General features: G+C 31.5%; 1 protein-coding gene across 1 annotated transcript; it reads left to right on the plus strand.

Moving 5' to 3' along the window:
• Positions 1–6,462: 6,462 nt before the first annotated feature.
• LOC148554461 (uncharacterized) lies at positions 6,463–9,866 on the plus strand. Its single transcript, XM_088490329.1, has 6 exons — positions 6,463–8,408; positions 8,574–8,650; positions 8,731–8,882; positions 8,983–9,456; positions 9,511–9,566; positions 9,678–9,866. Exons 1-6 carry the CDS (start codon positions 6,933–6,935, stop codon positions 9,864–9,866), a joined length of 2,424 nt encoding a protein of 807 aa, XP_088346455.1. The 5' UTR covers positions 6,463–6,932.
• The last annotated feature ends 3,466 nt before the right edge of the window (positions 9,867–13,332 follow it).

Here is a 13,332-nt window from a genome sequence, read left to right on the forward strand (position 1 = left end):
TTTAAATCACTAATAAAAGGACCGAAAAATGAATAACCCTAATGTCAATTTGAGGGCCCCCACAATATTTATATGGCCATACCACCAACCAAACAATTTCTGAATTTTCGGGATGTTTACATGTTTACTCCTTGCCTTTTTTAGTTTGATAACGAAAAATATTTTAAGTATAATTAATTAAGTTAAGAGTGTGTGCTTATATAAAAATATATCTTTATTTAAAGATAATACTTAAAAATTATTAAATAATTTAATATATTTAATTAAATTATTTAATATCATATATATTAATGTCAATAAATTATAATTCAAATGATATAATATTTCTATATTTATCTAAAAAATTACGAATTTAAATCTTTTTATAATATATATATATATATATATATATATATATATATATATATATATATATATTAAGTTTTTAACTATTATTTTTGCATTATATCTTTACGTGAAAAACCATGAAATGGTTAATACTTAATACAAAAGGTGTAAGACGATGATTAGTGGAGAAAATAAGATTTGGTTTTGCATTGTTAACGTGGAATTGTGAAAGTTGAGGAGTGATACAAATGCGACACGTTATGAAGAAAACGACAAAAGATTTTGTGTCTGTGTCGTTTTGACCTCATCCTTGTCTGAATTTGTGCATTGTGCACCAAACGGCAACACCGATGGGATATAGAGGCACCGAGACCGACTCACCGACACTTCCCCAAATTATTTTCTTTTGTCTACAACTCAATGAATCAATAAATTAATATTTTATTATGAAATAAAATCAAGCTTTAATATAGTTATATAAACTCTTTTCTAAATATAAATTTTTGGTTTTCTACTATTGTGTATATCCAATAAGTGTCTAAATTTTAAAAATACACTACCAATTTTTTAATTGAAAAAGTATAGGGAGAAATTATAATATAAGTTAATTAAGTCAATTATTTTTATTTTTAAATTTAAAATAAAAAATTTAAAGTAGTAGAAATTTTTTTTTTGTAATAAATCTATTTTTTAATTAGATGGTTGAAATTAATTTACTCCTAATTAATTTCTGAACGAAATTATTTTTAATTTTATTAATAATAATTCTATTTAATGAAACAAATGGAATAACTGAGAACAAAAATAAGTAAAAAAATAGAATTTAACGTTCAAGTACTATATAAAAATAATTTTATATGTATATTCAATTACGTTAAATTATATTTATAAAAATATATAATTATTTTTTATATTAAATACGTAAATAGTCATATAGAAGAACAAATATAATTATATAATTATGTAAAATATTTTATAATATTAATACTTTAAAATTAAATTAAAAAATAAAATTCATTTATATAATTAATATTATGTATTTAAAAACAATGTGTTTCTATAATTTTCTCTAGTGTTTATAAGTTGGACAGTTAAGATTAATGGCATTACCTAAACGTAGTTTATTTTAGTTAAGAATTTTGTTTTCCATACACACAAGATTTTAAAGGTAAAAATTAAGTAGGTGGATCAAACTATCATATTCATGAGCTTGTAAGTGTAAAGTTTAATTTACTTCTTGTTTAGTTAAGCCCACCCTCTCTTTTCTCTAAGTACAAGTTCAAGCTTTGCTTATAGTAGTAATGATTAGCATAACACGTTAGCTTAAACTTTTATGGGACTGGTGCCGGATACATAGAAAATGTAGATTTCATATTGGATCACTCATTATTAATGGAGAAAATTATAGTCCTTTTAGAATTCAATAAAATCAATTAAATGATATTAACCCATTCATTAATGACCATTGACCAGAGATAAGATTAGGTAAGCTCTTTTTTTTTTCTTATTTTAGTAAAAAAACATTTTTTTTCTTAGAAAGTTTTAATGGGCACACAAGCCCAACTAAGAGCCACAAAGTCACAAAATGCCTAACAAATTCTCCTTTCCACTTTCTTTTTTTTTTTAATACTATTCATTTTGTGTAGATTGTGGGCCCAACTTTTCCAATTTTTTGGTCCAAATCAGTCAAGTAAAAAATGGTTTGCCCAAAAACTGAAATGTCGAATAGCATCCTTTACAAACATCAGAAGGTGCACCTCCAAAAAAAAAAAAAGAAGGTGGAAACATCAAATATTCAAGTCCAAAAAAGAGAAAACTAAATAGTTGGTTATGGTGGAAAAAGATTTATTTCAGTTTCAGTTAAGTATCTAAATAGGTTAAGTACGATTTTAGTTTTTAAGGTATAGGTCAATTTTTTTTTTTTTTTTAACTTTTTTTATATATAAAATCGTTTCTAAAATTTAAAATCAAGTTTTAAAATTATTTTTTATTTAAATATTAAAATTTTAGACTAAATTACTCATAACAAAAATTATTAAATAAGAAAAAGAAAGTATTTCTACTCCTGCGAAAGAATAAGAGAAGAAGAAGAATAAGAATAAAAAAAAATTGTCTACAATCCACCTCTATTTCGCTTTCGCCGCCATTTTCGTACAATTTTAGTCTCTAAGGTAGCGTTTATTTTCGGGGCAGGACACGAAGACATGGACAACACTTGTTTAAAAAGTATTTGGAAGCAGAGACATGGACAGTGGACATATTGTCTCTGAGACAGTTTTTTATATATTTTTGTGTCCACTCTTTCACGAAGGACAATGATGGACACGAAATTTGGAAGAGTGGACACCCACAATTTTATAAATTTTGTTTTCTTTTTTTTTCTACTATTACCCCTTCTTATTTTTCCTATTGCGTTGTTTAGAGATACTTTTTTCTTCCTGTTCTTCCTCTATCAAAATTTTTTATTGGGGATAGATAATTCTTTTCTTTTTATCGTTTTACTTCAATACCATTTTAACTTTATATTATATTATTTGATTTGTAATAAAAATAATAATAAAAATAATTAATCTTAAAACTTTTGAAAGATAAATATTAGCAAAAGTAAAATTAATCTTTTAAAATGCTAAAAAATAATTTATAAATTGTAATTGATTTTATATAATTTAAAGAAAAATTAATTTTTTATAAAGAAAAATCAGTTTTTAGATAAAAAAAAATAATTTTTTTAAATAAAAATAGATTTTTATATGCAAAAACTAATTGTTTTTCATGTAAAAATGGATTTTTTAAAATTAATTTTTTATTTAAAATTAATTTGGCTTATTAACTTAAATAAAATTTTTTATTAATCAAACTCAAATTTATTTTTTTTGTTAATTTTAACCATATGTATTTCTACATATTAATAATAAATTTTAAAATAAAATAATTATATTTATACATTTTATTTTAATATAAATATTAATATATTTTTTTATTAAAATTTTTTGCCTCTTCAAATATTTTTTTCAAGTTCCGTCTGTACTCCTACGTACTCTCATTTTTTATTAAATTAATTTAAAATTAATTTAAACCTTTGAACGATTTTATACAGAAAAAAAAAAGTTAAAAACGAAAAAAAAATCAGCTTATATAACTAAAATCGTACTTAACCCTATCGAAAACTATACCTTTAGCCCTGATTTTTATTTATTGTTTCTAATTTTTCCAGAAAAGTTTCATAGAATTTTTCCTAGTTCAAATTTGAGACATGCAATTCATTTGTAAGTCGAAACACATCAAATCAAATTAATGCATTTCATCAACAAAATAGATGAAAGGTAGGGGGTTTTTGAGTTGGGAAATGGGAAGCCAATAGGAAGAAAAAGGGTCAGAATGAGAGATGCATGTGCTGCACAAAGAACTACTTGCAAATGACAAATTACAGTGTGGGTTATGGGGTTACTCTGTCCTCCAGTTATGTTTTTGCAGTTTGGAGACTGACACTGGTAATTCGTAAAGAATAAAATGTAAACTCATAGTGGTAAATTCAGTCCCAATAAAACAAAAACAAATAAATTCTTGAACCTAAAAAATATATATATGGCGTAGGTAAAAATATAAAATATGAATCACTCTAGTATGGTATATGATTAGAAGAATTTAATTTTAATACACTAATAATATAAAACGTTTATTAGAGTCGTACAATCATAATTATTATCTTTGATGATTATTCATGCAATTAATATAAAAAGTCGTTATTTTTGCTAATGTGGCATTATGTGATTGGATGCACGTGTAAAATAGTTTTACACTGACAGTACATTAAAATTAAATTCATAATTAGAATAATTATGATATTTTAAAAAATATTATCAATATTAAAGTAATATTTTTTTATTATTTAATAATATTTTTTAAAAATTAGTGTTAGAAAAAATATTAATAAATATAAAAAAATTGACTTTAATTTTAATAACACTCCAGTTATGTTTGTTTGAAAGAAAAAATGAAAAGAAAGAAAATAGAAAAAAGAAAATAAGAAGAAAATAATTATTTTTTATTGTTTGGTTGAGGAAAAAAATTAAAGAAGAAGGAAAAGAAATGAACTCTCCAATGTTAGAAAGAAAAGGAGAGAAAACTTATTTTTCCTCTATATTTCCGATATTATTCCTTCACTTTTTTTAATATATTTTATAATATAAGAATAAGATTATCTTTTTATAGCATTTTTTTCTTTTTATTTTTCTTCCATCTAAACACATCTAATAAAAATAAAAATTCACTCAATTTCTTTCCTTTCTATTTCTTTTCTCTATATTTCTTTCTTTCAAACGAAACATAGCCTTCATACTCACTATAACCATTATAAATATAGACATATTAGACAGTATGAGATTTACTTATTTACTTAATGTTTGGCTAACCTAAAAAAAATATTGTGTAAAGATAAAAAAAATATTCATATTTGTAGACATTTGTGAATTATTTATTTATTTGACGTTTGACTTCTTATGTTATTTGTCTAATTTAAAAAATTACAACATCATTTTTAATGCCCAACATAATTTGTAGGCTTTGTAAAACTTCTAAATCAAAAAGTTAATATAAAGAGTCAAATATTAATATAAAAGAATAAATTATCACATGACTATAGAAGTAAATGTTTTTTTTTAAGAAAAACTATAATTTTTATTCATGGATGTTCAAAAGTTGAAAACCTACATATGAATGAAATTATCCTTATACCCATCAAATATGGATTTTATTGAAAACTTCAATTTTGAGTTTATTCTATTAAAAATAACTCAAATTTTTTAATAATTTTTGCTATTTTCCCTATCATTATTGTCTCCATCAATCTCAAAATTTACTTTCTCACCACCATTAGAGTCACTCTCACTATCAAGTATCACTATCACCACTAACCAAAAAAAAAAAAAAGTAGAATTACGCACACACGTGCATGCGTACACACACATGCACAGAGACAGAAGAAAAAGGTAGAAAATGAAGGAAGAATAAATGAAGAAAATAGAGATCGGGGGCGCTAATGAGGCACAGAATCACGATCAACACGCACACACAAGAACGGCATCAACAGAGCAACTCAACGACAACAATGACGGTAGCAGAGAAACCCCTCCTCTCCTGTGCTCTTTGCCTCGCTACCTCTTTCTCTCTCTCGTCCCGTTAGACACAACGACAATAGTAGCGACCCATTTCTCTCTCTTCGGCAGCAAAAAAGAGCAGATCTAGGATCAATTTGGATTGATTTTAAAAAAAAAAGTACTTATTTTTTTATCTTTTTAAAAAGATATTTTTTTAACAAAAATAAATTATTTCACATTTGGATAGACTTTTTAAAAATAATTTTCAAGTATTAAAAACATCTTTTGCTGACTAAATCTCCATAATAGTCCACCAGATTCAGCCCGTGCACCGATTTAGCCCCTGAGATTCCAATTGCACTATTTATGTCCTCCAGATTGCGATCCGGGCACCATAATGGTCCTTTGATGAATTTTCGGCGTGACTCAGTGACGGCCATGCTTATGTGGCACAGCCACTGCCACGTTGGACATTCGAAACGACGTCGTTTCATGGGGCAAATGTTTGAAAGCCCAAACATCGCCGTTTTGATCACAGTGAGAATAGTTACTTGGGTAAAGGATTTGACATTCGTTACGTCTTCTCCATATTTTCTCATCTCCCTCAACGCTTGGTCCCCTCCTCCATAATCTGAACAGTGGCGACAGGCAAGGACACTGCTGCTTGCTCCCTGGTTTCTTAACATTGTTGTACTGAACTTGGGGGAAGGTTCGTGGTTCACCATTGAAGCGACGACTGAGGAACCGTTTAATCTAGCTTCAAGGTACAAATTTTATTTTATTTTTTTTTAATTTTTGGATCATTTTTCATTCCTAATATGGCCCATTGTTAAAGTTACTTGAACATGATGCATCTGGTTTGTGTTAGAATCTATATGTTGTTAGGGTTTTAGTATTTTCCTTCTTCAAACCAGTAATGGATGCTCTGTTTTTTTCAGTAGAATAGGGTGTGATCTCTGATGGTGTCTAATGTGCGTGTTATTTGTTGTTTTTGTGTTGCATGCGTGTTAAAAAAATTTTCTCCTCTGTTATGTTGTAGATGGACGCCGAAGTGTTGGACATAATGTTTCATCATGGGAGAAATTTTGAGAGGGGTAAGGATGGGAGATGGACATACACACCTGACAATAAGCACTGTTTGGGTGATCTGGATGTGGACAGGTTGGATGTATTCTACCTGAGAAATTACTTCAAAGAGCTAGGCTATGAAACGATGAAGGAGGTTTGGTGGCAGGTCCCAGGGATGAGCCTAGAAGTAGGTTTGAGGCGTTTAGACTCTGATAACGAGTTGAGAGAGATGTGTTGTCATGGTGGAAAGAACAATGGAGTAGTGGATGTCTACATTGAACATGATATTTTAGAACCTGAAATAGTAGAAGGACATGATGTTCTTGTGCATGTTGATGACCAGGTGAGGGATCTTGGAGAGCAAGCCAAATCAAATTCCAGGATAGTGAAAGACCCCCTGTCAAACCTACCACCGAGAAGGTCCCTCCTTTGAGTTTAAGCATGGTAACATACAAGCCCCAAGCTAAAGATGCATTACCAAAGAAGACAAATGTGAATTGTAACATGGAGTCCCAGCCTAAGCCTAAATCAAAGCTTAAGCCTAAGACAGTTTCCAAACCCAAACCCATGCCCAGACAGAATAATGTAACTAGGACTAGGAGATACTGTCTAAGGTCTTTAGGGAAAGGTTTTTCAAAAGCAAAGAAAAATGCAGCTGACCATGTTGTTTTATCCTCTGAGTCAGACTCTCATGACAGCTACGAGAGTGCTGAGGATGAGGCCTATAAGCCACAAGAGCCGGATGATAGCTCAGATGAATCGGGCATTGGATATACTATTCCTTCACATAAGAAGAAAGTCAACAAACCCAATCTAAGGAAGAAGGTCCAGGCAGAGAGTGGAAAGGAAAAAGGGAAGGCCAAGGTCTGTGTTGATGATGGTGGATTTGTGGAAGACGTTTCTGATGAAGATGTGGACATCGGATTTGCGGGGGGAAGGAGAAAGGGGGATAACCACGACGCTTATGATCCGGGCTCAGAATCGGATAGTGCCAATTCGTGGCACTCTTTGGAGATGAAAACACCACCTAATTCAGAGGATGAGCTGGTTGGAGAAGAAAGTTCGGAGGAGGTATTTATGGTGTTTAGACAGAGTGCTAGGTTCGGAGAACTGCATTTAGAAGTCGGGATGAAGTTCAATACTAAGTGGGAGTTCAAGGAGGTAGTAAGGGAGTTCACTATACAAGAAGGGAGACAGATGAGGTTCAGGAAGAATGACGGGAAAAGGGTAAGGGCAGTATGCAAGGTGAAGGATTGCAAGTGGGTTGTGTACGCATCAAGGGACCACGAAGACAGTTGCTGGCAAGTGAAGACATTCTTCAATGATCACACCTGTCCACGAGAGGATAGGAACAGGGCAGCAAATAGAAATTGGGTTGCAGGTAAGCTAGTCAAAAAACTAAGGAAATATCCCAATTTCAGGAACTGCGAGGCTACAACATATTTCAAGACGAAATATGACTTGTCGCTCAATAGGAACTCTATATCACGGACACTGTGTGATGCTAGGAATATAGTCTATGGGGATGCGAAGGAGCAATATGCCATGCTTAGGGATTATGGTGAAACATTGTTGAAAACGAACCCAGGATCCACTGTTCAGATTTGCACAAAGCCACAGCCTAATGGTGAGGTCATATTTGAGAGGATGTATGTCTGCTTGAGTGGTTGCAAGTCAGGTTTCAGGGCTGGCTGTCGTCCGTTAATTGGACTTGATGGGGCTTTTCTAAAAACTGTTTTCGGGGGGCAAATTCTATCGGCTGTTGGACAAGATGCTAATCATCATATATACGTTATTGCCTGGGCAGTTGTGGAGGTAGAGAACTTTAAGAATTGGAAGTGGTTTCTAGAGTTGCTGCATGAAGACCTTGGAGACTACAAGACTCATGGGTGGAACTTCATCTCTGATATGCAAAAGGTAATCTACTAGTATAACCTTAAACTCACATAAGTTGTAATGTATTAAACTGTGTTAACTTGGTTTAGTACATAAAGTGCAGTAAACTTCTGTGAGTTGTTATTGTTTGATTAGTTACTATAACTTAGATAGGTACTGAGTGGTATGCTGTTTGTTATAAGTTAGATAGGTACTGAATGGTTTGCTGTTTGTTATACTGAATGGTTGCCTATTGGTTTAGGACATAAAGTGCAGTTAACTTGGTATGCTATTTGTTATAACTTAGATAGGTACTGAATGGTGCAAATCAGGGATTATAATGACGAACGATTATAAATTATAGGCTAGAAAAGGTGAGGAAGGAGTCCAGACATTGGCATGCTATATGGTATGGAGATACTGGGTATGAGAAGTTTGAGGTCCATGGGCATCCTACAAACCATGTGGTGGACTTGGGGAAAAGATTATGTACCTGCCAGTTCTGGATGTTAACAGGTTGTTTTTTCCCATCCACTTACCTTTGCTCATTGACTTTTACACTTGTCTTATAAATGATTTTGTTTTAACCTAAGATGGTTGTAAATTGGACTTGTAGGGATTCCATTCGTTCATGCTTGTGCTGCACTAGCCAGAGTGAACAAGCACCCGGAGGATTTCTGCCACAAGTTCATAACCATGGAGTCTTACAAGAAAACATACAAGTACCACACCAATCCTATACCTGGCCAAGCCTTCTGGGAACAAAGTCAGTATAACATGCCATTGGCACCACCCATCAAGAGGAAGCCAAGGAACCTTCAAACAAAGAGGAGGAAGGACTCCGATGAAGGCACAAGTTCTAGCAAGAAATCTAAGCCAGGTACAACCATGAAAAGACAGCTTCGGCCTTTCACCTGCAAGTACTGCTTGCAAAAAGGTCACACCAAGAGAGGATGTGAAAAGAAAAGAGCAGCTGATGCTGCGGCTGCTGCAAAGGCTGCAAAAGACCCTAAAAATGCAACTGCCCAAGCAACTGCAATTACCCAGGCCAATGCAACTGCCACTGCCACTGCAACTGCAACTGCTACTAGTACAACTACGGCTACTGCTAATATTACAATCAATTCTGCTCCTATTGGTTAAGTTTCAGAGATTGATCTGTCACAGCCAATTTGTTCTGAACCAGAAGATTCACAAAAGGTACAATAGTAACTTTATAATAAACCTTTTTAATTCATGGACTAATAACTTTGAAAAAGGTTTAGTGGGTAACAAACTTTGGTTTTCATTTGTGGTTTGAAATTTGTGTAGTTCACTGAAGTAAGAAGGGAACCAGCCACAAGACCTGCCAAACTGCCTGCTAGAAGAAGGTCATCATTGACTATCCCTTCTACAGCACTGGACCCAATGAAGGGTGCGAATTCTGCCACTGCCTCACGATTCACAAATTTTCTGAAGTTTGTGCCGACCCCTGGATTTAAGCACCTCCGGAAGAAGTGAACTTTTATATTAGGACATTAGACTTGTCAAGTGTTTGTTTTTTGTTAAAAGAAATAGTGACTGTGCTCACTCTAAACAATGGTTCATTTTGTTGATTACTAATCAAGTATGTCATGCTACTTGTTCAATTACTCATAGCTGTAATGTGTTAAAACTATGTATGGTTTGGCATATTTTTGTATAGATCAATTAATACTATCCATGGTTTGAATCAACAACTACTAAGAACCCAAATCCAAGAACATGAGTGATGAATTTCAGATTCCTAATGTCTGCCTCCATCTTCCCCATCTGCCATGCAAAGTTCATCTTCCTGTCACCATCATCATCTCCTAAAATACCTCTTTCAGACAACTCCTCTTGCACACAATCAGTCCAGACGAATAACCCACACCATGTTTTTCCACTTGTCTGCAAAAAATAAAAAAAATAAACCAAAAAAAAATTCAATAAGCTACAAATCATTTACCTTTACTCACATTATAGTTGGGGCAACCAAAGAAGGGCTTGTTAGGATGCTTCTCCGTCTCTGACCACCTTAGCACCGGGCGACAACCACAGCCGCACCATTTCGGAACCCGCCCCTACTTGCTTCACGTTGTGCTTCTCCCTCTCCAGTTCTCCATCGATGATGACCGGTTCAAACTTTCTGCAACATGGTTCCCAATTTCTCTCATGGGGGACAGCTATTGGTGTACACAACAGATGCAGAAGGAGACGTTGATGGAGAGAACCACATTCAGGGGAGGCCAACGAAGTTTTAGGGTTTAAAAATGCAGACAGGGACTACATTGGAAAATTTTACAACACAATACACGTCATCTGTACACTCTGACGTCCAACGTGGCAGTGGCTGTGCCACATAAGCATCACCGTCGCTGAGTCACGCCGGAAATTCACCTAAGAATCATTATGGTGCCTAGATCGCAATTCGGAGGACATAAATAGTGCAATTGAAATCTCAGGAGCTAAATCGGTGCACGGACTGAATATGGAAGACCACTATGGGGATTTAGTAATCTTTTGCTTATACTTATTTTAAAAATAAATTTTTAAAAGATGTATCCAAATAGATTTTAAATTAAATAAAAGTAGTTTATTTCTTAAGAAAAGTATGAGTATTCATGGATCGGATCCGATCTAAAAATTGTGGTTATGGATCCGATCCGCAAGGCTATCGGATCAGATCGGATCTACATACTAATAGGATCGGATCGCAAATTTTGTATAGGTATCCGCATATCCACGTATTTGCAAAAATAAAGAAATAAATAAATAAATATTTTTTATGTTTTATTTTAACAAATAATTATCATATATATTGTATTATTTTAATTTAGGGTAAAGTACTAAATTGATCCCCTACATGGCTACATTTAGGCATAATACTATTTTGATGCTTAAAGTTTAAAGTGTCCTATTTGAATCCAAAAAAGTTTCATTTAACTTTAATGTAGTCTCACCATGAACTCAAAGTTAAATAATTAAAGGAATATCCTACTTGGCGGCAGTACAAAAACAAGGTCGATAATTTAGGTTGTGTTTGGTTCTGAGAACAAGACAAGACAAAATATTGAAAACAAAACACAAAGGACAGAGACAACAAAAATTAGTATTCTTATATTTTGTTTGGTGATAAACTAAAACAAATGATGAAAGTTCTATTTATTCTCATTTTTTTTCCATTCAAAAATTTGAAAAGAAAAATATAATAATAAAAATTATAATTATAAAAAATTAACAAAAATAATAAATAAAATAAAAAAATAAATTCTGTCTCTCGTTAGTATCTCAATGTCTTTCTTATCAGGATAGACACAAAATACGCTAATTCAGTGTCTCTGAACATAATATCTCTGCCCATATCTCATCTGTCAAACACAATTCTGTGTCCGTGTCTCTGTCTCAGTGTCTCGTACTTGTAAACAAACGCAGTCTTAGAGAACAAGTACAAGTTTCAAAAGCATAAAATCAACAATAGATGTATTAGTACATTTATTTATTATTTTCCTTATAATTTAAATGAAATATTTTCTATAGAATTAAGGAGAATGATAAATAAATGTATTGATGCATCCATTGTTACTTTTGTACCTCTGGAGCTTGTACTTGTTCTGTAGATTATCAACCTTATTCTTGCACTGCTGTCACGTAGCACATTCCGTTAATTATTTAACTTTGACCTCAGGGTGGGACTACATTGAAGTTAAAGGAATTTTTTTTGAATTCAAATAAGACACTTTAAACCTTAAGGATCAAAACATGATTACATCTAAACGTAGGAATCAATTTAGTACTTTACTTTTTTAATTTATTTTTTAAAAAAAGCATATTTAATATCATTTTAAGAGGAAACATATTTAAAAGAATAGAAAAAAATAATTTTATTAATATTTTTTAATAAAAATAACCTTTTAAAATTTGTGTGTGTGTGTTTTTTGTGGATATATACATCGAATCCAATTTTAAAAAATGCGGATATTAAATCCGACGATTTTAGTAAAGATCGAAATTTTAGACGTATCCAATTCGATCCGCATTAACCCTTAAAAAAAATATTTTTTTTTAACCGAAAAAAAATCAATCTAAACTAACACTTAATTGTGCTCTTCAAGTGATATGAAACCATGACTCCCAATGAAGCTTTGCTGCAATTTGCCAGATTTAAGGCTCCGCCACAGCTTGCTGCTCTTGTGTCCCTCCGTTGTTTGCTCGCTCTTTCTCTCTCTCTTTATTATTATTTATTTTTTGTTTTTTGAAGTTTTGTTGTTGTTTAAGATTAATTGTCACTGTGATTTTGTGATGGAGATGAAAATAACAAGGGTAGTTTCAAAATTGAGTTATCTTTAACGAAGTTAACTCAAAATTTAATATTTGAATATTTTTGTCAAACAAAAATGATCTTTAATAAATATAAAATTAATTTTATTCTTCTATAAATAATTTTATTATTATTCTACATATTCATAAATAAAAAATAATATTTTTTTTTATTTTTTAAATCTGCACCATAAAAATAATCATCAAGAATCAATCCTTAACTCTCACTTGTATGTAAGCTAATAGATTTAAGAGAGATCTAGTTAAAACTGAGAAAAAAAATTCTCCATAAATCAATGAAAAAATCGATTTTCAACTTTAAATTTCTTTATTTTTTTTCAACGAGCTCATAGAAAACTTTTAATTGAATTATATAAAAATTTGTTGTTCTTAATGTAAGCTTAAAGTAAACCTATCATTCTATAAAAATTTCATTGAATTTTTTGGATTTTGTCATTCTAATAAGTTGTGTTTAGTGGATGTCAACGTCTATCAAAAGCATTGATACAGTCACACACGTTTATTATTTATTTTGATTGGACATAAATTTTTTATAAACGTGGGATGACATAAAGGCACTTAAAAACACAAAATTTATGTCCTACCCAAAAAATTGGTACACAAATTTTAGGACATAGACAATAAT

This window comes from Arachis ipaensis, chromosome B6 (assembly GCF_059453495.1).
Source record: "Arachis ipaensis isolate K30076 ecotype BB chromosome B6, ASM5945349v1, whole genome shotgun sequence".
In the NCBI taxonomy this organism is placed as follows: domain Eukaryota; kingdom Viridiplantae; phylum Streptophyta; class Magnoliopsida; order Fabales; family Fabaceae; genus Arachis; species Arachis ipaensis.

What these genes read in the sequence shown, in the direction of transcription:
- LOC148554461 (XM_088490329.1), top strand. Translation starts at nt 6,933, where the DNA reads ATGGTAACATACAAGCCCCAAGCTAAAGATGCATTACCAAAGAAGACA. An exon ending in TCATCTCTGATATGCAAAAG is followed by an intron (nt 8,409 to 8,573) that starts GTAATCTACTAG and finishes GTTATAAGTTAG; the next exon opens with ATAGGTACTGAATGGTTTGC. An exon ending in AACCAGAAGATTCACAAAAG is followed by an intron (nt 9,567 to 9,677) that starts GTACAATAGTAA and finishes AAATTTGTGTAG; the next exon opens with TTCACTGAAGTAAGAAGGGA.